Here is a 27,578-nt window from a genome sequence, read left to right as displayed (position 1 = left end):
GACGCCAGCGAGGCCTGCAAAGTCGCCGCAGAGGTCTCCATTTGGACTCTCGACATGGGGATACAGTGGATAGGACGACACACGGGGCCGCATCACCTGCGGCGAGTCCACGCCCCTGGCAGGCCGGACACCAGCCCCCGGGGACAAACTGAAACACTTACCCACAGGGGAGCAACGCTCACGTGACATTGGAGAAGGGTGAGGACGACGACCATGGCAGTATCTGAAGCCGTCCGCCAAAGCAGTCCGAGGGGAGGACATAGACCTGGAGAGACGCGCCGAGAAAAGTTACATCCGGCGCTCCCGCCGGGACTTCGGCTTCGACTGTTGGCACGCCGCACAGTCAGTGGTGACGTGATCCTCCCCCAAACATCACATACAAATGAGGTTAGGGTCCGTCGCAGACATAAGACGCCCACAAAACGTGCACGTTTTGAAGCCCGAAGGCATTTGCAATTGTTCCACCAAAAAGAAATAGAAGGAAAAGGGGCCCTAAACCGGCCCGTAGCAAGACCGGATCGGCGTTGCACGCGGAAAAGGAAAAAACGGATGTAGGCGTGCCGGGGCGGGTCTCGTGATCTCGCTGACGTCCCGTACGTGGACGACGCCTGGGCGGAGTCGCGTGATGTCGCCCCTCCCCCGGCGTGCAGTGATGCTACGTGAAGGAAAATGCGGCTAGTAGTCTCTATCAGATACCAAAATACTATATAAAGTTCTGCCAGGTAGACTGCAGGCCGTAATTGGTGGATTGATGCATGAGGTACAATGTGGCTTCATCCCTGGATGCAATACAGCTATGAACCTGCACAGACTGACCCATGTAATACATGGAGTGCGGGGGCAGCAAAATAAACTAGCGCTGGTCTCTGTAGATCTTGAGAAAGTGTATGATATGCTGGAGAGGTCGTCCCTCCTGGAGGTGCTGGAGGACCTGAACTCTGACCCCCTCCTTCTACGGATGGATTAAACTACTTTATACAGAGCCGATGGCCAGGGTCAAAAGGTGTGGGGGGGGGGGGGGGGTAGACGCAGGAGAGGGGGTGCTATCAAGCAAGTGGACTGTGGGCAAAGGGACGATGCAGGGTGCCCTCTCTCACCACTACTTCTTTCATTTGCTCTTGAGCCACTGGCCGGCTGTGCTGAGACTGGAGCTGAAGAATGGGGAATCGAAATAGGGAGTACTACCCCTATATTTTATTTTTGCTATATGCAGATGATGCACTGTTCTATGTCCGGTCGCTGCTCGACTCACAGACACGGCTACTGACCCACCTGGATGCTTTTGGTGCAATGTCGGACTTCTGGGTGAATAGGAGGAAAAACCGTTTCTTCCCACTGGCGGATCCCAGCTAGAACATCTACCCGAATTGGGTATTTGGCAAGAGATTGAAGCTTCCAGTATCATGGGCTCATGATCGCCCACACCAAAATTAAGCAGTACCAATACAACATAGGAAGAGTCTTGGATGGGTTGAGGGCATCCTTTAGATTTTGGAATTCTCACCCCCTAATGGGAAGGGTGACAGTTGGAAAATTACTGCCCCTCACTCGCTGCCTGCATGTCCTGCAGAGTTCGATTTGTCCTTTGAAGTCCACAGTATTTAAACAGTTGAGCAGCCTGTTGACTGCGCTGGTCTGAGCGGGAAAGCATAGTATGTGGCACTGGATACGTTGAAAAAGACTAGGGTGGAAGGGGGGTGGTACTGCCAAACCTAGAGCTGTATTTTGCAGTTCATCTCCAGCACTCAGCTAAGTGGCTATGGCAGGATGATAACTGGGAGAAGCGCCTGCTGAGGGGGGACACATGGAGATGCCGCCCTTGGAGCATTGCTCATTAAAGGGGAGGAATGGAAGAAGGAGTTCCTTGCATAATTTGCCAGACTGCATAGGTGTGGGAGAGAACAGTGACTAGGATATTACAGAAGCCCCCATTTGATAGTGAGATGACCATCTGGGGCGCCCTTCAAGACATTGACGAGACAATGTTGATGACCACCTGGAGGGATGGGGCCTGCCTCCAGGCAGGTGACCTGTATCCCGGGAAGACATTAATTAAGTTACAGGATGCTAAGTTGACATCCAGGTTGGAACCGGGAAACTTTCTGCACTTTGCCAAACTTGCACAGACAGCTAGGGAGATATGGACGAATTTCCCCGAGGCACGGGCCAACTTTGTAGTGCTGGGGAGCATTCTGCAGCTGGGCTCGAGCAAACACCAGCCATCCACTTGTACGGGGCCCTGAACTGTGATAAAAAAAGGGGTCCATGAGGGGGAGCGCAGCATGGGAGAAGGACTTGGAGGTACACTTATCAGATAGACAGTGGGGAATGGCATGTGAACTTATGAGAGGTGTTACATGCAACTCTCGCTTTAAATTGATCCATTTCCTACATCACACTTACCTTACACCAATTACCCAGCATAAAATATACCCAGCTAAGTAGGCAAATTGTCTTGAGCCGGTCGCTGGGGGCCTCCTTGCAAGTGGCCTGGGCATGCCTGGCAGTGGCCAGTTACTGGTAGGAAGTAGCAGACAAAGTGGGCCAGGCCACAGGGATAAAGCTGGAGGTCACACCACGACAATGCTTACTGGGTATTGTGCAAAAACCTAGGACCTCAAAGATGAGTTACAAGTTCCTGGAGGCGGCCTGGGTGTTAGCGAAGCACAAGTTACTACTTGTATAACAATATATCTGTAAGAGACATTAGTTAGTAATAGATTCCTTACCTTAGAATATCCCCAGGCGTCAGACTGGATCAGGAAAGTTTTGCTTAGCAGTATCCCTGCGCGTCAGTAGGTGGCGTCCTTCGGCTCTGCTTCCGTCGCTGGTGTCCTATGCGCCGAGATGACGTCACAGAGACTACTTAGGCGCCACTCATGCGCGCTGGCGTTAGTTCTGTACACAACTTTCTGCACCAGGAACGCAGAGCCATGCAAGATATTGACCACTGGTGCATTGAAACTAGGGCCCTGAAAGGGATGACCTTAACCCTAGTAATCAATTCACAGAACCGGGAGGATGGGATGGGCGGTAAGGAATCTATCACTAACTAATGTCTCTTACAGATATATCGTTACACAAGTGTAACAATATATCTAAAATGGCTGCCTTTTGAAGCTAGAATACAGCTAAAAATTGCAGTTATGACACACGCGGCCGTGCACCACAATGCACCCAACTACCTCGCTCAAAAGTTGTCTATATCAGGAGGTTCGAGATCCAATAGAAGTACAAAAAATCTACTCCTGAAACCTCGTAGATTCCGGAAAGAGAAAACATACAAGCGCTCCTTCTCAGGAATGGCACCCAGGATCTGGAATGCGCTCCCTCCTGAAACCAGGCTTATCTCCTCCACTGCACTCTTCAAGAAAGAGGTGAAAACCATCCTTCTGGCCAAGATCTCCTGAACCTCATAGGTGCTGGATCAGAGACTCTGCATTGCTCTGTATCTCTGTTCACCTTGTCCTTTGGCACTATACTTCTACTTGATGGGGGACATTATTACGCTACTCTCTTAATACCGACCAATATATGATACACTTTGGTTTACTGATTCACTCTCCCGATGCCCCCACTCAGTGTTCTCTCTACACTAAGTCATTGGTATAAGCCATCCACACACCCAAGGTGTACCTGAACACCTCTGTAGTGGGATCAATGACTGGTGCCGTCTTATATTACTTGTTTACCTGTTTGTATATTGATATGTTTTATGTATGTTATTATTATCCTACCATGTCAGTGACTATTATACTGCTTCCATTATCTCTGTTCATTCCTACTGCCCCTACCCTATCATTGTGAAGCGCTCTGATATCTGTAAGGATCTTGTTCGCGCTATATAAAACTTTGAATAAATAAATAAGTAGTAACTTGTGCACCTAAAAGAGACACATTAGTGATAGATTCCTTACCTTAGAATGGATACCCCAGCAATACCAACCCCGGTGGTGGGTCTGCGAACAGGATTACACCAGAAAGTCACAGAGAACAGAACGGCCAAAGAAGCCGTCCCTCCGGACTGGTCTGTCAAGGCAGTAATGCTTGGTAAACGTGTGCAGCGAGGCCCACGTAGCTGCCTGACAAATGTCCTGCAAGGGAACGCCGCGTCCCAAGACAGTAGTGGCTGCCGTTGCCCTGGTGGAATTGGCATGCAGCCCAACAGGAGGCTCCTTCTTAGCCAATGAGTAACAGGCTTTAGAGAGATGGTCCGTTTGTGCACGGACCGACCTTTTTTGCACACACGTAGCCAACAAAGAGCTGGTCATCCACCCGGAACTGCTGTGTGCATTTCAGTTAAAATGAGAGCGCACGTTTTAGGTCCAGACAGTGGAGCCCCTCCTCCTTCGAAGGATGTGGAGGCCGAAAGATGGTGGGCAAAGTGATGGTCTGCCCGATGTGGAAAGGGCGTAACAACCTCTGGCAAGAAAAAAGGACGGGTCCTTAGAACCACCTTGTCCGCATGAACAGAAAGGAAAGGAGGTTTAGAAGAAAGGGCCTGGAGCTCACTCACTCTTCTGGCAGAGGTGATAGCTACCAGGAAAGCCGCCTTTAGAGTAAGAAGACACGAAGGACAGCTATGGAGAGGCTCTAAGGGAGCGCACATCAGATATGTCAAGACAAGGTTTAAGTCCCATTGAGGCATTATGATTGGCACAGGAGGAAACGTGTGCGTGATGCCTTTCAGGAAACGGTTAACCACCAGGGACCTAAAAAGAGAAGGCTGATCAGGAAGCCGCAGAAAGGCGGAGATGGCAGAAAGATAACCCTTGATAGTGCTCAGAGCAGAGCCCTGCTGGGCCACGGAAAGAAGGAACAGAAGAACTTAGGAAAGAGTGGCAGAAAGGGGATCGACAGACTTATCTGTGCACCATGCCACAAACTTGTGCCACCTGCAGGCGTACACCGTTTTCGTGGAGGGACGCCTGGCTGCCAGAATGACATCAGAGACTTCGGGAGGAAGATCGAAGGCTGTCAACTGTCGCCACTCAATCTCCACGCATGGAGGTGGAGGCTGGACAGGTTCGGGTGGAGGACCGTCCCCTACTGCTGCTAAAGAAGACCCTCCCGAAGAGGCAGTCGGATCGGGGGGGTGATCACCATGAAGAGTAGCTCGGTATACCAGTATCTTCGTGTCCAATCCGGAGCCACAAGAATGACTTGGGCCCGGTCGAGCCTGATCTTCAGCACTCTGGACAGAAGTGGTATAGGCGGAAAGGCGTACCACAGACCGCAACTCCACTCGCGACGAAAAGCGTCTCTGAGCGAGTGCCGCCTTGGAAATTCCAACGCGCAGAACTGATGACATTGCGCGTTCTCTTCGGTGGCGAATAGATCTAACCAAGGCTCTCCCCACTGCTGAAAGAGGCCTTGCGCCACGTCCGAGTTCACACGCCATTCGTGATCCATCATGCACCGACGGCTGAGTTTGTCTGCCCGGTCGTTCAGAGAACCTGCCTGGTGTTGAACCACCAAGGTAATGCCCTGATGTTCCAGCCATGTCCAGAAGCGCAGAGCCCAAAGGGTCCAGGACCCCACCCTGCTTGTTGCAATACCACATGGCAGTGGTGTTGTCCGTGAACACCTGCACTACACTTACCCAGACAGAGGGAAGGAATGCCTTCAGTGCCAGTCGGATCGCCCGAAGCTCCATAAGATTGATGTGGAGCCAGGACTTCGCCGGATACCAGAGGCCTCTGATCTCCGCCTCTCCTAAGAGGCCTCCCCATCCCAGGAGGGAAGCATCCGTCACCACTGTGTGCTCCGGTTGGAGAAGGGAGAGGGATCAGCCATTGACCCAATCACGATTCGTGAGCCACCACTGCAAATATCGTGCAGTGCCCTCTGAGATCTGGACGTGATCGGACAGGTTGCCCTGATGCTGTGCCCACTGGAACTTCAGGTCCCACTGCAGAGCCCGCATATGCCATCTGGCATGTTGCACTAGCAGGATGCAGGAGGCCATCAGGCTCAGGGTCATGCTGACTGAAACCCTGGATAGAGGCTGAAAGATCGGAATCATAGCCTGAATATCCCAGACTCGCTGCTCGGGAGGATAAACCTGAAACCGCGTTGAATCCAGAACCGCTCCAATAAAAGGGAGCCTCTGAGAGGGACTCCGGTGCGACTTAGGCACATTGATGGAAAACCCCAGCAAATGCAGGAGGTCGGCCGTAGTCTGAAGGTGGGTGAAGACTGCCTGGGGCGAGCCCGCCTTCAACAGCCAGTCGTCAAGGTAGGGGAAGACTGACACCCCTGACCAGCGCAGTAAGCTGCAACCACCGCCATTACTTTCGTGAACACACGAGGGGCGCTGGTAAGGCTGAAAGGGAGCACGGCAAACTGAAAATGTTCCTGGCCTACCGTGAACCGCAGGTAACGCCGGTGGGCTGTCAGGACGGGAATGTGAAAATATGCGTCCTGCAAGTCCAACGCTACCATCCAGTCTCCCGGGTCGAGGGCAGCCAAGACCAGAGTCAACATCTTGAACTTCTCCTTCCGGAGGAAGCGATTAACGTCTCGGAGGTCCAAAATGGGGCACAAACCCACTTTGTCCTTATTGGGGTTCAGAAAGTAGTTGGAACAACAACCACGTCCTACTTCTGGCCCAGGAATGCGCTCAATGGCGTCCTTGGCCAAGAGGTCCATAACTTCCTGCTGGAGAAGCGCAAAGTGATCCCCGGACATGCGGTGGAACCGAGGTTGCATGGCCGGGGGGGTAGACACGAACAGGAGGGAGTAGCCCCTCCGGACGAGCTGCAGCACCCACCTGTCGGAAGTGACTGAACGCCAATGGGGAAGGTGATGATGAATCCTGCCACCCACTGGCGTGGGGTGCGACCCGAGGCTCAGACTAGGAGGGTAGACGTAGTGAGGGCAGAGGTGGGCTGAGCCTCACGCAGGCCCCCGGAGCCACCTCGGCGGCCTCTGCGCCCACGGGTAAGCCGATTCTGGTTCTGCGCAGGCTTTTGACTGAACGAATAGCCAGGGGCGCCACTGCCATGGCCACAAAAGGAATGAAACGTGGTGGAAAGGACAAGGACTCAGCCGTAGATCGAGAGTCCTCAAAGCGCTCCAGTGCCGTGTCAGCCTTATCACCAAACAGGCGAGGGCCGTCAAAAGGCATATCCATGAGCGAGCTCAGGACGTCCAGGGAGAACCCAGTGGCCCTCAGCCAGGCGTGGTGCCAAAGCACCACGGTTGTGGAAATTGCCCTACCGAGGGAGTCCGCGGTGTCCAAGCCACAACAAATGGCGAATCTAGCCGCGTCCTTACCCTCAGCCACAGCCTGAGACAGCACAGTCTGGACCTCCTCCGTGCACTGAGGCAACGCTTCTGCTACGGAATCCCATACCGCGTGGGAATAGCGGCCCAGGAGGCATGCGGTGTTCACTGACTGCCGTCCTAAGCTGGCCGAAGAAAACAACCGCTTGCCAAAGTGCTCCAATTTCCTAGAGTCCTTATCCGGCGGAGCTATGGGAAAAGCACTCTGAGACGTAGAAGCTTGAATGACCAGACTTTCGGGTGTAAGATGAGTGGTCGGAAAGGCAGGGTCACCCCGCGCCGGGCAGTGATGCCTGGCGACGTTCTTATCCACAGGGGCCCCTGTGGTGAACCGTGACCAAGTGCCCAACAAGACTTCGGTAAGGGCATCATTAAAGGGCAGCAGCGGCTCCGTTGAAGTGGACGCCGGCTGAGGAGATTTGTTTTCAGGGTCACCGTGGGGAGATAGAGGTTAAGGACCTCAGCAGCCCGACGGAGCGCCACCATATACGAGGGAGGCACCTTCCTCCATGGTGGGCAGAGGAGAGGCAAACCCCGGATCAGAGGAGACGTCGAGGCCACCGGCCTCCTCCAAGTCATCCACCCAGTCCTGCTCAGAAACACACTGACGAGCAAGAGGGCCCTCAAACTCTTCCCAGTCATCCTCCTCTGCCGGCGCCGTAGGCACAGGCCTCGGTGACGGGGCAGGGACCGGTGAAGGAATAAACGGCGCCAGGAACAGCGCCGGCCAGGGCCGAGCCAGCGGCGGTTCCCAATTCGGATCCCAGGCGGGGACAAATCCCTCCGGGAACCGGGGCAGAGGCGGAACCAGCGGTATCCACTGCGGTGCTGCCGGCGGAGCCAGGGCCGGAGCCGGCAGCATGGGACCTCTTGCCGCAGAGGCTGGAGCCAGGGGTGCAGGATCCTGCGGCGCCGGAGCCGCTGGCGGCGCTGGGGCTGGATCCGCTGCAGGAGTCAACGGACCGGCAGGATCCAGGCACGATACCGCGGAGCCCGAAGGCGCAAAGGCAGGAACCCAAGACCTAAACATGCGGTCCATGGCAGTACGGAATTCTTGAATATGTGCTGGAGTCGCCGACAGACCCGGGTAAGGCGGGTAGGCCGCAGGACTCCCAGACTCCAAATGCGCCACAGGGGCGGAGCCCTTGCCCCCCTCATCCGCATCCGAGGACCGACGGGGGGGGACGTCGGAGAGCAAAAACTCTTCTTCGACTTCTATTTGTGCCGTCTCTTACCCGAATCAGAGGGTGAAGAGGAGTGGTGGTGACGGCTCAGTGAGCGGTCACAGGAACGACCCTTGGATCTCGAACGGCACGGGGATGAGTGCCAAACTTCAAGCAACTTCCGGAGCCATTCCCCTCAAGGCCTTCTGGGCCATAGGCCTACAGTCCAGATAGGACCGGGAGTCATGGTCGCGCTCCAGGCAGTAAAGACAGACATCATGAGGGTCCACCACCAACATATTGCGACGGCAGGTCCCGCAAGACTTAAAACCAGGCATCCCTGCTGGCACCAGAGAAAACCAACACGGGACAAAAGTCTCAAAAAGGTAGTAAAAAAATGACTAGGGTACGTGCTCTAACCGGATCTGCGCTTACTGGCGCAAAAAAGAAAGAACTGACACCAGCGCACATGGGTAACGCCCAAGTAGTCTCTGTGATGTCATCTCGGCGCATACGACGCCAGCGACTGATGCGGAGCGGCAGGACACCACCTACTGACGCGCAGGGGTACTGCTGAGCAAAACTTTCAGGATCCAGTCTGACGCCTGTGGATATTCTAAGGTAAGGAATCTATCACTAACGTGTCTCTTTCAGATAAAGACGAATAACCATTGTATGGATGGGGACAAGAGCACCCAGCTGTGAGGTACGGGCAAGGGAAATGGAGGAATGGACCTTGGTTAAGGAACTGCATCTCAAAAGACGATAAGTTACAGGAGGACCTAGAGACCTGGACTGAGATCACCAATGATTTCCTCAGTTGGGGAATAGAGGGATCCGAATGAAAGGTGGCCAACACTCACTGTTGCGTCATTGCGGAGTTGGGTGGGGGAGGGGGGAACAGGAGCTGGACTTCCAAATTGGCCGCCGATGTATGGTATGGAGGGAATCCTGAGAGATAGAGGAAGTGTGGCGTTCTACGATGCTGCTGAAGTACACCAGCTGAAGGGCTATGCGGCGGGAGAGGGGGCTTTGTTTAGGAAGATTGGATTCTGGCTCAGTGGCGACACCCAGTGGGAGTCCTACTGGCTAAGCTATCTATCGAAAAGATTTGGAGTCTGCAACATCATGGATTTCAATTGCTCCTACTTGAGTTCTGTGGGGGACAAGGATGGGAGAGGGCATGAAGCCCTAGATTTGTAAGAGTTTATTATTTTACTGTGATTAAGGTAAACTCTTTAAAATAAAGATGTTAAAAAAATAGTGACAAATAGTATTGAACTGTATTGCAGCATTTGTACAGTGCATCATGTTTAATTTGTATGCGTTTGCCATGGTGCGTCATATTACAGTATTGTGCAGGCCCATGTAAACCAAGGGAGTCATAAATATACAGCACATACTGCATATATCTGCCTCACATCCATTGTGCAGTACAAAAACTCTGGTGCAGTCACAAGGAATATGTTCCTAGATTCATGCTCCTCTTTTCTCATGTTTTGGCTATGCTGCACAACCAAAATCATAACGCACCATCTACTGTCATGGTTTGGTTGCATTTTGGGCACCTTTTTGTGGTTTGTACACGATTACCACTTGTTAGAAGTAAAGGTATTTTAGGAGCACTATTTGGTGTTTTCATCAATTTGTCATTTACAAATGCTGTGTTCATTTGAGTTTTGCAATTAAGAAATAACAATTTTCATTGGCATTTTGCAATGTATTTGTGTTTCCTCTGCAATGCTTGAATCTCACACATTTGGCCAGTTGTACAATCCACATGCTGTTTTTGCAGTGACAAATCAGCTCGCAAAACTTTTGTACATCCGGCCCATGTTTACCTCAGGTATGAGTCAGAGACTAAATTGTATTTTTTTTTAGATTTGGCGACTGCAACAAATCCAGTGGTCACAGGTGACCGATAAAATGGTTTAAGTAATCTAAATTTTTTAAATTATAGCAAAAAGGGCATGCAGTAGGAACGGATGCTTGTCTCTTTATTTACAAGATATACCACAGCTAGTGTACAAACATGATTGTGAGAGCACTCACGCAGAGCAGCAAATAACTTTTCTGGGATGTTACCATGAGTACGGCCCCAAGAACTGTAGTAGATGCAGTCCTTTCTTATTTAGTTTTCAATCTTCATTCAGTAGTAAAATACTAACCAATTTACGATACGGTATTATTACATTTAACAAGTTAGCACTGAAATTTTTAATTTGACAAAATACCTAAATATTTCCCAAATATAATAAGCGTGTCAATGTTTCAATCCCAATGCAAAATTGGAAAGGGATCGTCAGGTTAGTAATATTTTCAATATCTTCATGCCAAGACAGTTGTGACCAAGAATTCAGCAAAACATTAAGAAATCAGAACAATGAGTGTAGGTACAAGTCTGCTTGTATCAAAACATGAGTAACAAGTATGTCAACGAGGCTGGTCACACAGATACATGGTGGAGGGTGATCGCTGCTGCAATTAGTAATTCACCAGGCACCAAACTGACTTTCATATACTTCGGTTCAGTGAAGGAATACATGCCCAGTCCAGACCTAAGCTTATATCACCATATTTTGGGCTGATAATTTTACATAAAGATGATGGGTTACCCATCCCAGTAGCTTTACCTTGCAGAACATTTGGACTACTAAGACATTGTAATGAGGGTCTTAATCGAGTAGTATCACGTTACCAGTGCAGTGGGTGTTTTAATGCTTAGGTTAGAATTTTTCTTAAAAGCAGTTACAAATCATTCAAAATTATACTTTTGAAAGTATTACAGGATGCCTCTGATCCCAGTAGGAATATCCGATTGCCCATCAATTAAAGTAGAAAATCTGACAAAACTGCAATCTGGACATCTGCTCCAGAGAACCTATTTGTAAACATCTGCCAAAAGTGGTAGTAAACTTACGATAATAAGCTGGTTATCACCATCTTTCACAGCTTCCTTTAGTTCCTTAACTTCTTTCGGAAGATTTTCTTCAGATGGAATAACACTGTTTGTTGCTGCAGACGGATTGATCGAGGGCACCCTTTAACACAGAGAAAACCAAGTCAAAGCATCAGCAGGAAAAATAATTGGCCAGTCCCCAATAGATAAGGTCCACACAGGTCACATTTGCATCCTAAATCTGAATCACAAATGTAAAGAAGCATTTACAAATGCAGTAAGGTTTGCTTTGTCCAGCCCGCTCCCCAAAACCTTGGAAATGGCAAAAGCATTTTACCTTGAGCTTAGGAAAGGTTAGCTAAGCATGAGCACTAACACGCCTATTACATATGTTCACTTATACTGGACTTTCTCTTAGCATGTCTGAACATTAATTTACTCAAATAATTTACATTTGTGGCTCCATCATGGGCTGACCACAATATTCAAGGGACTACTTTCCTTGTGTGAGGGTCAGCCTACTGTCAGGAACAGCATGCTGTGAAGAATTACTACCATTGTGTCAGACCCAGCATTTTACAAAAAACTATCACTATTATGTTAGAGCCTGCAACTAACCAGGAATTACCATGATTGTGCAACAGTGAGAATTCTGCCAGGAACTCAGCCCATAGTGTTAGGACTATAATGTGAACAGGAATTACCACTATTGTACCAAGGCAAGCATGTTGTCAAGGATTACCACCATCGCCCTATGGCCAGCAGTTTACCAAGAATTCCACATCTGCGCCAGTGCCTGAATGTTGATAGGGAAAACCATCACAAAAGGTGTCGAATACCTATTGCTCGACTTCCAGGACACACTGTTTGGGGTCTAGGACAACACATTTTCAAGTTTATATTGACCAAGGACCATGCATCTGTAGTACAAGCCCTGTGGTTTACAGTACAAATGCACGGATATGTGAAAAGGGAGTGCCAGCCACTTAGGCAACTGTTTGCATCTATAAGTATATGATGTTCAAACTTGTATATCTGATTCATTAATAAAAAGCCTTTATTATTAAGGCCTGCACTCTAAGTAAATAGTGTTAGCACATCTTGCATTTTTCTTTTTTTTTTTTTAGTTGCCTGTTTTTATTATCTTTCAGTGTTATAGAAAATCTTTCCATTCTCTTGGTACATAAACACTTGCTGTTAGTCAACGCTTTAATCTCAGAAAGGTTTGGTTGTGATGATAATGTCTCAACTTATGGGCTCCTTGCTGCTTTTTTTTTTTTTTAATTCTTTATTAGGAATTATATCAGGATGACACATTCAGCATTTAAAGAAACAAATGTAAACAAACACTTTCTCCTTACTGGTTGTCATAACTACTAATTGGATCTCCGCCATACATCACATCATTGTACCATCGTGCATAGGACTTCATTCCTGTCTTTCCCTTCCCACCTCCCCCACTTCCATAGCACATCCCAGCCAGAGTAATCACTATATGCCCCCCAACAACCATCCTTTAATGGTATAAGACTGATCATATGTGCCAAGACCACTATATATTGTCAGCACTGTGCCTCGGCACACATCTTGCATTCTTGACAGTCATTCCAACATAAATAAATTTACTAATGGTGCAAATGTAACAATTTAAGGCAATTTGTAATGTTCCCAGACTTGTATCTACTTATATGCAAATACAAGCACAAAAGCAAGATGAATGATTACTTTCAAAACAAAAAGTACTAAAAAAAGCATAATGAAAAAGGTTTTGACTGATACACTATTGAACGACTTTAAGACATTATTTAGAAAAATGTGTTTGACAAATGACAATTAAAAAATATATATATAATAATGGAGAATCTGTAAAACTATTATGGGTAAGAGGAAAAAAATATATATTAGCCGGATTCTAAAAGTATGAGAATTGAAGGAGAAACAAGAGCATGATGAAATTAAAGGATTACGTATTTGCTCTTAAAAGCTAGCTCTTACATGTAAAATTTGGCCATTTACATGATGATTTCTTACGAGACAATTATTATGATGTGAAAAATAAAGCTGGTCAGGCAAGATTGTGGATTCATGGGGACTCAGAGTTAACGGAAGTCACAGCAATTGTGTGTACAGCTGAAGTAGCCAGGAAATGTGCTAAAGCTATTGTGTGTGACAAGAATATAAATAGTTAAAAGGTTGTAAGTAAAACAGGGCACAACAAAAATGAAAGCAGGGAGGATGCAAGGAAAAAATTATTCCCAACAGGCATTCATCTACCAGAAATACAGAGATATACAGACAGATAATGATGAGAAGAAATGTTACTGATATGGGAGTAAGGACCACCTTGTATATTCCAAAATGTGCTCCGATGTGAACCAGAAGTGGTCCTTTGCCGGTAATAAAGGCTATTTGAAGCGTAACCAGAGTACGGTAAAAGTCGTAAGGGAATGTGGAACACCTTCTGATTCTGAAAAGGATAGTACTGATTCTAATATGAACAATGATTGTATCCTTAGTACTGAGAACAATATGGGGTGTGAACTAAGTACCAAGTCTAACAACAAACTCGTTTGCAGAATCTAACAGTAGATATGCTAATTGTTTTGGCTATGGATCTCCATATATAATCACTGCTATACATACTTAAAAGGCTACATTTGTAGAAATGATAGCAGAAGAATTATTACCTCCAGATGTAACACCAGAATGTTTCAATGGAGATCCCATACCTAGGGTGGGGTTTCTCAGAATTCTATTTGGATTTAAAAACAAGAAAGCGTATGGTAAATTAAATGTTGTGGAAGAAGGTCCATCGGTACTTGGTTGGATTGATCAAAGAGCATTGGAGATCATTCCTAATCCCAACAGGATAGTGACTGTTTTGTGCAAAGGAGATATGGTGGGGAAAGTTTTATTGTCTGAATTTCCTAGTGAGGTTTCAGGTAAATAGGTCGGCTTAAAGGGTTTAATTTTAAGACTGTGCTCAAGAAGGGAGTCACTCCCAAGAGAATTGTAAGACACGAAGTCAACAAGAAATTTGTTATAACCGAACAGGTTAAACACGCTGAATGGTTGGTGACTTTAGTTGAGACAAGGAGTACAAATGGGAGAATATAGTTATGTACTGACTTGAGAGATTTAAATCTAAATATAATTTTTCGAAAAATTCCTTGCTCAAGATTAATGAAATGCTTGCATTTACGAAAGGAATGCAATGGTTTTCAACTATTGCCTTGTCATAAGCTCAACAAAATATGCGTTTACATCCTGGAAGGAAGAAGCCCACAGTATTTATGACTCCCTTAAGTTGTTTCCATTATGTGTGAATGCCTTTCTGGCTTGTGTCAGTAGCAGTCATATTTCAGAAGCTAATGCATTTATTTTGCTTTCATGATGGGTTGGCTTATTAAACTATATCCCGATTATGAAAGGAAAAAAAAATCATGATAAGCGTCTCAGAGAAGCGTTTTGCACATTGAGGGAAAATAGTTTAACTACTGAGTATACAACAGGTAAATTCACTGTACAGAAGCTGAACTATCGTGGCCAAGAAGGGACTTGCGAAGGGATTCGAACAAAACCAAAGTTTTTACATGCTATACTTGATTCTCCCTCACGAGCTGACAAGGACAAGCTAAGATATCTATTAGGATTATTAGAATATTATTCAAACTGTATTAGGAATTTTGGAGAGAAAACGTTTTCAATGAGACAATTAATGAAGGGTAAATGCAAATGTGAATGGTTAAATAAGTGTCAAGAAGAGTTGCTAAAGATAAAAGATGATCTGTGCAATGCCAGCCTCATTTAAGAGCTTTGTTCTTCCTTACAATCTGTTGTAACCACAGACACTAGTTGTAAGGGGTTAGGTGCAGTTTTGTGCCAGAGGGATAAAGATGGGAAGGAAGTGACACAGGTATTTGCCTCAAGGACACGGACACCTCCGGTAACATGGTATTCAGTCATTGAAAGGGAATCATTGGCCGTGGTATGGGGCCTAGAACAGTTTAGACTGTTTGGGGTTCTCAAGTCATTACAAGATGTGATCAGAAACCTTTGACTAATTTATGGACCACAAAAGGGTTGCTGAATGCCACTCCTAAAATTGCAAAGTTTCAGTAAGACTATTGGATTATAACTATACTGTACAGTACATTCATGGTTTTAAAAACAAAGTTTCCAATTGTTTGAGCAGATTGCCGCTACCTGTGGAGGAGAGTGTTATGAACGCCTTGGAAGATTTTAGTGTAGCATGGATGGGAAATGACGTTGGGAAAGGAATTTCGAGGGAAGAATGGGAAATTGGGAGCAAGGAAGATGAACAATTGATCAAAGCATGCTGAGAATAGACGGCCCAACAAGCTTCCATTAGGCTTGTGCACTAAGAATTTTTGGGAAGTACAACAAAGAACTTTCACTGGAGGAGGGATCGTTACTTAGAGGATCAATAATAATTTCTCCAGTAGATTTGAGAAAAAGGATTATGAATTGTGTCACAGAGGACACCTGGGTATACTGGAGTGCAAAAGAAGAGGGAAGGATTTTTTGGGTTGCCTGGGTTGGATAAGAAGTGGATATTTTGGTTAGAACATGTGGAGTGTGTGAAGGGGTGGATAAGTCACAAATCACTCTGAAACCACTACTTCATCCCGTAAAATGTCCCAAAACAGCTTGAGAAATTGTAGGTATTGATATAATTTGTGGGGTCTGCGGCTACGTATGCAATTGTAAAATTCTTGGACAAGATATTCCGCAGAGGTTGTTTGCCAAAGAAGAAAATTTCAAGTAATCGGCCAAAGTTTACTGCAGTTAAACAGTTTATGGAGAGAAATGGTATTACTCACAAGGAAACTTTGGTATTTCATCCTGAAGGGAATGGTGAAATTGAGAGATTCAACAGGGTATTAAAGGAATGTATTATTTATTTTATTTATTTATTTTTTAAGCTTATAGAGCGCGACAGCTACCCAAAAAGGGTTTCCCGGCGCTGGCGGAGACAAGAGCCACTTGATACTGCACGTCCAAGGGTTACTGATTAAATAGCCAGGTTTTAACGGCTTTACGGAACCGACCGTAACAACTTTCCGAGCGGATGTCCAGGGGAAGGGAGTTCCAGAGTCTAGGACCCATGAAGGAGAAGGACCTACCGCCTATCCTTGAGAACCTAACTTTTGGCACGCAAAAAAAAACTTGAGGATGAACCAAGTGTGCGTGCTGGGGAATACATGGTTATCAGAGATTGCAGATATCTCGGGGAGCCGTACCTGATTTGATTTTGTACATATAACTCAGGGCTTTAAACTTCACACGGCTCTCCACTCTGAGCCAGTGGAGCTCCCTGATGCGTCGAGAGATATGATCATTTCTCTTGCAGCCGCAGAGTAAATGCGCCGCAGCGTTCTGGACCATTTGGAGGCGCCTAATGACTGCCTTGGTAGCCCCCATGTAGAGCACGTTGCCGTAATCCAACCGGGAGGTCACCAAGGCATTGACCACCGACCTCCGAGTGTCCTCCGGCAACATCCACAGAATATTCCTCAACCAACGCAGGATGGTAAAGCATGTGGCCGCCACTGTCTTCACTTGAGCTTGCATTGTTAGCCCATTATCTATAGTCACTCCCAAGTTGCGAACGTGCTCAGATGCAGATGGAATGGGGCCCATTTCAGCAGGCCAATGCTTCGAACTCCACAGATCTTGTTTTCTCCCAAGGATCAAGACCTCCGTCTTCCCCCCATTTAGCTTGAGCAAATTCTGGTTCATCCAGATGGCTGTCGCAGTTAGCAGGGAATTGTAATTTTAATTGAAAAAGAGAAGTGGAGAAAATGGTCCGGGAGTGTCGCATCACCCCAACTTTAACAGAATGTAGCCCATTTTTGATCACGAGAGGGAGGACTCTCTTTACAAAGGATAATCAAAATTCAGTGGTGAAGCGTAATATTATTGAATTGTCACCTGGGATGGTAAAAAGCAATATTTTGAAGGCACAGTGGAAGTACAAGAAATGATATGATGGAAGAAGGAGTGTAAAGGAATATAAATTGTAGGTGGCTGACTGGGTATGAGTTAAGAAACCTGGGAAGGTGTACTAGGGAGATGGAGTATTTTCAGAACCCTTGAAGGTTGTGGAAGTATTTACTAATTCTGCATGGTTAAGCGATGGAAGAGTGAGGCATTTAAGTAGGATGGCATTGTGTAAGCAAGATTGTGAAGTTGTGAGAAAGGAGGGTGATGTTAAAGTTTTAAGTGGTTGACGGAGGAAACTGTCAAGAAGGGTGAAGACCATTATGATATTAATCAACTACATTTATTGGGGTGATGCAGATTGAACACAACCAGTGTTATCTTGTGATAATCATCCCACTAACAGTTCCAATGGTACACGTAAGAGCAAATATGGATGTGTCATTGTGAAACCCTCACTTGAATTACTTTGTTAACATGTGATGTTTTCCATTTGTAAATGAGCGAGTAGTATAGCATCTAATCTAATTTTTTTATTGTTAAGTTACGATTTTATCTTATTTATTACTATTTTCATTGTTAAGTCAGAATTTTATTATACAGGAAGATGTGTTATGTTTTACTCATTGTTTAAGCTCCTGCATGTGGTTCTGTGTTCTGGTTCTTTATAGAATGTGTTAGTTTAAATAGTGTCAGTTAACTAGTACCAGAGGAGCAACTGTGTCTCTCCGAGGCTACAAAAAAGTCTCTTCAAAACTGTTCATGAGACTCCTTTACAATATGGTTTCCTCCACGGGGAGAGGTAGCTCAAGGACCTCCACAGCCATACACTAACATTAATGAGGCCACCTCTGCCAATAGTGGCCGTGAAGGGCATTCTAATTCCACCTCTGGTAAGTAATCAAGCCAATGGCGTTTTGAAGAGCCAGGTAACCTCCAGCATCTGTTTCCAGTAGGAGAAAGGAAGTTGTCTGGCTCACTGTTGCCATCATCATGCCCAATGATATCTGGCATCCATCCTGTAGTAGTATTTTTCTCTAGGCAATGGCATGTAGAGTCCTCCATGGTGCTTCATCCACTAGTTTCTACAATTGCCTCCTTGAGAGCACATGAATGGCTTTGGTCTTCAGGATGGACTACATAGCGAGTGGCGGTACTTGAGATGGTGTCAGAGCAGACACAACTGAAATTGCTACTGGAAGGGATTTCCGCACAGATGTGGCGGGGGCTGGAGCCAATAGGGAATCCTAAAGAGGTTGCCTGGCACCAGGGGAGGCAGTACCAGGGAAGGACCAACTGTGGGTCTACAGCCAGACATCTCAAAGGTTCCATGGGACCTGAAGAGGCATCAGAGGCAACTGGAGAATAGTGGAATAACACCAAAATGGCTTGTGTGAAACCCATGATCTATGCTACGAGCTCTGGGAATGCCACGGGAGATATTGGATTTGCAGATGGAGTCGGCACTTGGGCTAGAACTGAATCTAACGCAGGGGTGACTTCACTAGCTCCATTTCTAATGAAGAGAAAGGTGCTCTAGTCAGGGAGTGATACAATGACTTACTCCAGGAGCTGGATAATTTCTGTGGGGTTTCTTGTACCTTCCTTTGTTGTCCTTCGACAACACTTGATTGCATGACTTTGACAAAGGGGAAGATAGGAATCTTAAGCGAAACCTGGAACAAGACCGATGCTCGGCCTGGAGGTCATTGTGATCATGCCATAAAGACCTTTGGCTCCCTCACCTTAATGGTCTTAATACTGTTTGACCACTGAGGACTCGAGTAGTTCTTAGGCCCCCAATGACCACAGACCGACTTTGTGATGGTCCGAAATGGACAATTATCCATGGCAAGAAAGGCAGGGCTTGACTCCTAACTATTTTTGGCAGAGAATGCCTGTCTAACACTATAAATCTTGATTCATTTTGTTGAGGATGCTCCATGGAGAGCCACTCCGGAACTGAAATGAAGGGCACAGAAAAAAGGAACTGATGCCAGCCTGCTGACGTGATGCTATACGGCTCCGGTGGAGTCCTGTCCAGTGGGGAACATACTGGCACCTGTTGGGAATTCCAAAAGAATCGGCAGATAGAAGTATCAATCAGAAAAGTGAGATCATATTTGCAGTCTCATCTAGGTCAGATTGTAAGCATCCCTGAGATACAGTTTTGTAGATATGTTGGCCATGAGGACTTGATACATCGGGATATAGTTAAAAGGTAGGCACTTGTTCTTGATTGCACAATTAGTGTGCCGTTCCAATTATTGCAAGAACCTTTCAGCAATGGACTTCTTCAACAACATAATTTCTGCTTCAGAACAAGCACAAATGCATCACGTTAATAGTTTTTTTCCTTTTGTCACATCTATTGTGCATTCCTAAGATTGATACAGTTGAAGGAACTTCGATTATATGGGACAAAAAAATATGCCCTTGTATTTGACTAAAACATGAGTGCCATCCTTTGTGTTTTTTTGTATTTCATGTTGTTTGAGTGTTTGGTCCACAAGCTATAGACTGCCCTGAACTCAAAGTGCTCACTGCCACATCCTGTCCCCAATGACACCTATGAACACAACTGATACACATGTGTTTAGAGAATGTTCAGGTGTTTCATTCATATCAGACAGAGATCTTTGCTTGAGTTTATTAGAGGATGCAGCCCTCCTTTCTGGATGTTGGACTAATTGCCACACACGAGGTCGAACAGCTGGTATACTTACAGAAGAAGCAATTACTGTGACATAAATCCTCTGTGTGGAATTGTGAAGTTATGACACCTGCCCATATATGTCTAGCGGCAGCCCTGGGTATATTGCGCAGAGAGCTTGGCAATGATGTACGCCTACTGGAGGGGCTTGTTGTGCATCTGGATGTTGGTGCAGGGTGTGGAAGGGCTGTATTGAGGAGCTGGACACCCAAAATATAACCCTGTTCTGAGTGAGAGGAACACCACTTTAATTCCAGCAGGCTATGGGGTCGCTGATTAAGGTGGCAGCCTGGTTCTAGTGCTTTGCACAAGCCTCTACATGTACAGCTGCGGAAGGACTGTTCCCTGTAAATGGTCCATGCAGTTCCCATAGCTGGTGCCATCTACATTCATAACTTCTGGCATATGTACAGTGGATGTGACGGGACTATGCGATTTGTGACTGGATTGAAGAGTGTTATGTGCACTGGATGTATTTGTAAGAAATGTTTGACTCCTTTGAGCTGCACTGGCGAGATCCATCTCGGACATTCTTTGTGTGCACATAGCCCATCCCTGTCCCCTAAACCTTCTCATTTAGTGGGTGGGGAAGGGCTTCCACTTTGTCCATGGCGTAAGCTTTTCCTGTAGGGCAAAACTCACTCCTCCTAGTTTCCTTTGTTGTTGTCAGCTCTCCTGCCAGTGATCATCCAATATAGACCACAAATGAGCCAGCCCAAACTGGTCTCAAATGTTGACACATAGAAGGCACTCGAACAAACATTGCAAACACTCTAGTTTGCTCTGGCACTTCATCTTAGCCAAGACTAATTAGCATTGACTGAGAATAATACACCCACTCTTATCATTTTTGCGTTCTTGGGAAGCATAGGTATTTGCTCTTTTAGCCAGTTAATTGTTGTCGATTAGACAACAAGGATACTTATTATGCATGTAAAGAAGGAAGACAAAAACATCCAGATTGTAAGTGTAACCTCTGCTTTGCTGCAATTCTCCCCAGACCGGGTATCAGTCTGGGAAAGCTTGAATAATTACCTTGTTCTGCTAACTACCTTTCCTTCATGCAGTTAAGAAGGACTAGGAAAGATCCAGTTAGGGTGAATGGAGAAGACTGTCCCGAACTGTAGAACCATCAGTCCAACTCTTACAGTTCCAGAGACACTGCTGGTTAAAGTGGAGGTTCTTCGTTTCCGTGAACTTACAAATGGCAAGTAGGGCATGAATGAGTCCACCACAGTGTTTTACTGATAGATTTGCAACTTCCCTAACTCTGATATGTGTCCGAGTAATATGCATTTGCGAAGCACATTCTTTGTGCATGTCCTTTTCAGTCTGCACGAGCTAATACAGTCATACACTAGGCAAGCAGATATACTAACATGGAGTTTACTGCATCAGCCTAAGGATGTTGTGGCTTGTCTTGAGGAGGCCTTTGAAGTTTTAACAAGGCAGAAAAAGCATCAACAAAATTTACAGGCAAACAAAATTTTAAGTTATGTTGAAGAATTAAAGGGCAATATGTTTACAGAGGTTTCTCAGAAGATGATTTACAAAGACTACATTAGAGCCACCTTCTGCCGCTCCACTTAATTTAGCTCAGAAATTGGAGCGGATATTGAAAAGAACATACAAAAGAACTTCCTGTAATGGATTTTACAAATGAACTGTGAATTTTTCTGAAAAAGGTTTTTAATATGTTTCGTGGAATGATCATGCACATTTTGATGTAAATTGTACTCAATATAACATTAATGTATAGTAAAACAAAAGACTGATTTAAAAATATAGGATTTAGATTTGGGTATCTGCAATTCACAGGAAAGACCCGACCAGAAGCTATACTTGGATTTACCCCCTCCAAGAAAACTATTGCCATGTCAGTGACTGCTGGTTGACCACTTAACTGCTCTGGGTGTCCACCCTCCAGCTACCAAGGATGGTCACCACCAAACAAAACTGTCACATCTAGTAGATTCCAAAATAGAGGCACCAGATGATTTTGTGTACCTATTTAAGACATTTAGAGAGAACTGGCCTACTAATTAGCTACTAATTACTTTTGTCCCCAACTATAAGCCACAGAAGTCTTCGCAAATAAATACTTAGCAGTCACTCATGGTCAGATACTAAGCCATCTTGACATTTCTAGAAACACACAGTGCTTTTTCTTGAGCATGAAATTCTGTTGTGGGGTGGTGACCTTTAGAATAGCCCTTGTTGGAACTATAAACTGCACCATTTTTGGGGTAGCACATTGTAACCAATCTAGCTACTGCAAAGTAAGCTTGGGCACCAATGTACCACCGCTGTTTAAACATTTTTAACCAAAGGAAGCGCTCTGTATTTTACAGAGTTCACTAAACTATCCTTCGAAGGATAACATTTGACTGTAGGTCTCAATGTTAACAAAAAGCATCTGTAGAGGACAATTATAGTGACATGTGGGGTTGTAAATTGATTGAGCCCATTGTAACTAAGTGTGTTATTTACTTACCTTTTAATAAAGGTATTTTTAATTTGTATAATGTAAAGCACTGACCGGACACCAAAGTTACTAAGTGTCCTATTTTGTGAATGTGAATGAATCTCTAAACCCTTGAACTTTCAGAAGTTAGTCTTGACTGCTCGCGGGGGCGCTAGAGGGCGCACTAGCAGAATGGCCGCACTAATGTGAGGCTCCTGCAGCCTGGAAACAGAATCCGCCACTTATCCTAATTAACCGACTCCTTGCCCGTCCAAAATACACACGAGTGCAGAGGATGCCAATATGCCGCCTCGGTGAAAGTTTCAGAGCTCCACGTCGTCCCGCTACAAAGTTGGAAGCAGCGAGTTTGTACCGTGAGCTGAGCCGGCGCTGGACGGAGCCTGCTGTTGGGGCCGTCGGTCTACGCTAGGCCGCGGCGCACCACGAGGCGCACAGGCCTCTGAAGGACACCGGCTAGGAGGAGACCTCCTTTAGGCGCTGCTGCAGGACGAGAGACCGGGAGGCACCAGAGTAGTAGTGGACACTATTACTGTCATCAGCGACACCTACGTGGCAAGCGGCTGAGGTTTGGGTGGCGAGCGGGGGGAAGACTGAGAACTGCGGTGAGACGCACTGCCTGGACGGGGGCTTATGGACTGCTACGGGCCGCCGTACTGAGGCGTGAGTACATCTGCGTGTGCCTGCAGACTGCGGATCGAGAGGGCTGAACCCCCCCGCACCTGGAAATTTTTCACGGGCGGTGACTTCAGGCGTGCACCTACCTGGGCAGGGCGCGGATCCCCCGTTGTGGTGGCTGGACCCCACGGGGTAATCTGTGTGCGTCTCCCGGAGGGAGCCCGAGACTCGGCTGCGAGGTTGTGCGGTGGAGAGAGACACCTCCCTACTCAGAGACACCCTGACAAGCCTCCGTGCTCGCTGCAGCTTATGGTTAAGCTTATGACACAGCACTGAGGGCCGTTGACAAGGCATAATACCTACGGGAGTTGTCTGGTGCACATCACGGTGTCCGATACACGGATTTAGAGGGACAGTCGATAATATCCTGAGGTGCTTGCGTCCACCGTGCCGCTCATTCCTGCTGGACGGGCTACGTGCCAGCATAAGCAGCCATATTGGAGGCACTGCTCTGCCGTGAGACCTACCGATTTTCGCCGCACTGTCTTGATCTGCAGTAGGTTGCTCCCGCGTTCTGCTCTCTCTGCCCAGAAAGGAGACGGTCTACTGAGCCACGTGGGCAGGCCCGATTTGCTGCCTGGGACTGCGGGCGACCACTAAGGATGATTCCCTAGCTCTCTGAATGGTGGAGCTGGAGGTCGATAATTGCCTCACCAGCCTTATGTTTCCGCTGAAATTGCTGCGAGTGCCGCGGGGCTGTATGTAGCTGGGATAACGCTACCAACAGCGGTGCATTGAGCCTATTTCACCAGCCCGTATTCCACATCTGGTATAAGCTGCTCGTATATCTCAGCATATTGGTGGTGGAGACACCCAGACGCGTTGCACTTGCTCATGAGTACGAGCTCCTGCCCTCGCCGGGAAGAACGCAAAAAGCGACTCTCACCTGCCGCGGCGAGTCCCTACAAGAGACCCACCATGGGCAAACAGGATAATCGTCAACCTAAACTAACCTTTGAGTCCACCACTTCAAAGAAGGGGTTGCGGAGCACGCCGGACGCAGCGGGCTCCCTAAGCCCATCCACAACTGGAACGAGTTCTAGCTCCTCCACGTCGGAAATGCAACAGATGATGCAAGAAATGAGGCAGGGGTTTGCCACAATAGTGGACAAGGTCGACCGGATGTCGTTGAGAATGGACGCCATCGTACAGAAAATGGATGTACACGAAGACCGCATCACTGAAGCTGAAAGGCGAATATCTGAAAATGACGGCACAACGGCCTCACATACCACGCAACTCTCGAGAATGGACAATGTCCTCAGAGTTATTGCTGCGAAGAATGAGGAATTGGAAGCTCGCAGCCGGCGGAATAACATTCGCGTAATAGGCGTGCCGGAATCCACTAACACGGGGCGCATGGAAGAATACGTGGAGAAGATACTCATCGCTGCGATTGGGACTGAGGCGTTCTCCAACCAATTTATCGCCGAAAGGGCACACCGGTCGCTTGGTCCTCGGCCTAAGCCTGGAGCCCCTCCACGACCCATCATTGCACGGCTCCTAAACTACCGGGACCGAGATACTGCATTGCGAGCAGCACGCACCAACCAAACCCTCACGTGTGATGGTGTCAGTTTTTCCATCTATCCAGACTTTACGCCTGTAGTGCAGGAACGACGACGTAAATTCCTTGATGTCAAGAAAAAACTCCGTGCACTACAGGTGGACTATGCGCTGCTGTATCCGGCGAGGTTGAGAGTGACGCATCAAGCTAAGCAGCACTTCTTCACAAATCCGTAACAGGTAGAAGACTTTTTGAAGACCCTGAGACGGGAACGTTCTGGGCACAGACACAACACAATGGTGACGAGAGACAAGAAGATGTCCACTCGCCAAATGAAGATGAGTAAAGTGGAGCTCTGATCCCCGGGGTGCTGAGATACCCCATGGATATTACCTGGAGGCCCACGGGAGGGCTTCATATGTGAGAGGATGCTGTTGCTGATCGAGTGTCCCATGGACGAGTACTGGACTGTTGGTGGCAATGTATTCCAGGCACCACCCCCTTCCCTGTAATACGCCCGAATGCGGCCGAACAGGACGAAGGGCGAGGTGTAGGGGGTGGCTATGTGCACACCCTAGACGATCCCCATAGGGTGTACCCCAATGGACATGTTGACTATATTGCAAATGTTGGGTTGTTTAAGGGTTGCTAAGGGGGGGGGGATACTGGGAAGTTGGGGTGCTTCAGTGGGTGGGGGGTGGTATTGGGCTTTTTGAGACAAATTGGGGTTTCTATGCTATCATCCATGATTTGGTTGTCTTACTTTCGACAATGCATGATGCTGATTGCTTGCAATACGTGCTCCGACTCATGATTGCAGGTGCGAAGACCATGGGCATTAGTTTAGACTCGACTGCTGTTATGTCCTGGTTGGTGATATGGGGCTGGATGTGTCCAATGTTATTTAGTTGGAGGGAGGATGGGGCACGGGGCTTTGCATTGTGTTGGATGGGACTTACAGCATTGCCAGTTAACACTGTAGTAGGTGCTTATGCTTTTGGTTACTTGGGGTTGTTTCAGGGGGGGGGAAGGGACGGGGTGGTTGTTTACAGTTTACGGTATAAATTTGGGCGCGATGACTATCGAAGAGTTGGTACACCTAGATCCGACAAGACTTCGTGATGATGTTGTGCGAGGAGGCTTTCTCGCGGTGCATTCTGTACACACAAGCTTTGATCCACAAGACTACACCAGCATGTATGTTACTTTAGGGCCCGGAATGCTTGATCATTGGCCTATACCAGATAGGGCACCTAGTGTTGAGAGATTACACCACTCATGGGGGACACTGATTTGAATGTATTAACATGGAATGTGAGGGGCTTGGGAGACCCTAGAAAAAGGCGTCAGATTCTGTCATACCTTGACCGCCACTCGGTGCACATAGCCTTTCTCCAGGAAACTCACTTCAGGGTGCAGACTGCTCACACATTTGCCAACAGATGGGCGATTCACACGGTATTCTCGTCCTTCTCGACATATGCTAGAGGTACAGCGATACTGGTAAAGAGAGGTACACCCTTTTCTATGGCTGGTACCAAGACGGACTCTCAAGGGAGGTACTGTATGATGTGGGGCAGACTAGGACACATTGCAGTCACGTTGGTGTGCTGCTACGGTCCCAACATTGATGATCCTCAGTTCTTCACTGAGCTGTGGGCGGCGGTTGTGGGAACAGGTCCACAACACCTCATTTGGGGGGGAGATTTCAACACTGCACTAGACCCTTCCATGGACCGGTCGCACCCATCCCCTCACCATTACACTAGGGCACGGACGGCACTGCGTGCGGCACTCACGGATCACAATTTGATAGACACCTGGAGACACTTGCACACTGACACGCGGGAAGGTACGCATTTTACGGCACAAGCACGTTCATGGGCAAGGCTTGACTATATATTTCTAACACCACAGCTTTATACTTCGCTAGTTAAATCACAGCATCTCCCCAGAACGTACTCAGATCACTCCCCTGTGAAAATCACGCTATGTTCGGCAGACTTAGGCCCCCCGACAACTGCTTGGCGATTGCAACCTACGATGTTGCTTGACGCTGCCTTTCAAGAAGAGCTGCGCGATGAATGTTTAGATTTTTTCAAGAGGAATAAGGATTCTGTTAATGACGTGGAGACTATCTGGGACGCGTTTAAGGTAACTTTGAGGGGGTTTTGTATTGCTAAGGGGTCCGGAGTTTTGAAAAGCATTGTGACGCGGTTGACGACACTAGAGACCGAACTTAAACGCCTTGAGGCGTCATTGGCTACAGGTCCCGATGATGCAGCCCTCTCGAGTATACGTGAAAAAATCTCTGAGTACACTGAGGAAGCCGCTTGGGAATCGAAATTTAGGGGCAAGTACTGGATCGCCCGTCGATATGGCGAAGGCGAGAGACCAGGGAAGGCCTTGGCTGCCACGATTAAACTGACACGTGCACCTAATATTGTACTAGAACTCCAGAACCCGGAACGGGAGGTGATTAAGGACACCGCTCAAATCCTCAATTCGTTTGTGATGCACTACAGCACACTATACACTTCCACTAGAACAGTTGACCTCCACTTGCAAGATTATGTTATGTTAAATTATTTTGTACCGCGCACGGTCACCAAACGGTTTCATAGCGCTCAGACAAATGCGGAAGGCGGGGGCAGGTTTTACTCAAACGCTGACCGAAAGAGAAAAGTTTTCAGCATCCTGCGGAAGCAATCATAAGTTGGGCAGTGTCGAAAGGCAGTCGGGAAGGGATTCCAAGTCTTAGGGGCCAAAAAAGAAAAACACAGACCACCATGCTTTTTACGTTTGATTTTAGGAATAACTAGGAGATTGTGTGAAGTGGAGCGGAGGTCTTTCAGGGGCACATACCGCTTCAGACAAGAGGAGAT

The 27,578-nt window shown here is 47.2% G+C and overlaps 1 protein-coding gene across 1 annotated transcript in view; it reads right to left on the bottom strand.

The window, feature by feature from the left end:
* The window catches only part of ESCO1 (establishment of sister chromatid cohesion N-acetyltransferase 1), a 272,848-nt gene that overhangs the window by 58,948 nt on the left and 186,322 nt on the right, over positions 1-27,578 (bottom strand). Inside the window, exon 5 of the mRNA XM_078687434.1 lies at positions 11,371-11,491. Coding sequence (XP_078543560.1) covers positions 11,371-11,491 — 121 coding nt within the window. The remainder of the gene's footprint in view (positions 1-11,370; positions 11,492-27,578) is intronic.

The sequence above is a fragment of the Lissotriton helveticus genome, chromosome 4_1 (genome assembly GCF_964261635.1).
Source record: "Lissotriton helveticus chromosome 4_1, aLisHel1.1, whole genome shotgun sequence".
In the NCBI taxonomy this organism is placed as follows: Eukaryota; Metazoa; Chordata; class Amphibia; order Caudata; family Salamandridae; genus Lissotriton; species Lissotriton helveticus.
The sequence above is the reverse complement of the archived record's forward strand: the minus strand, read 5'-3'. Positions and strand labels throughout refer to the sequence as shown.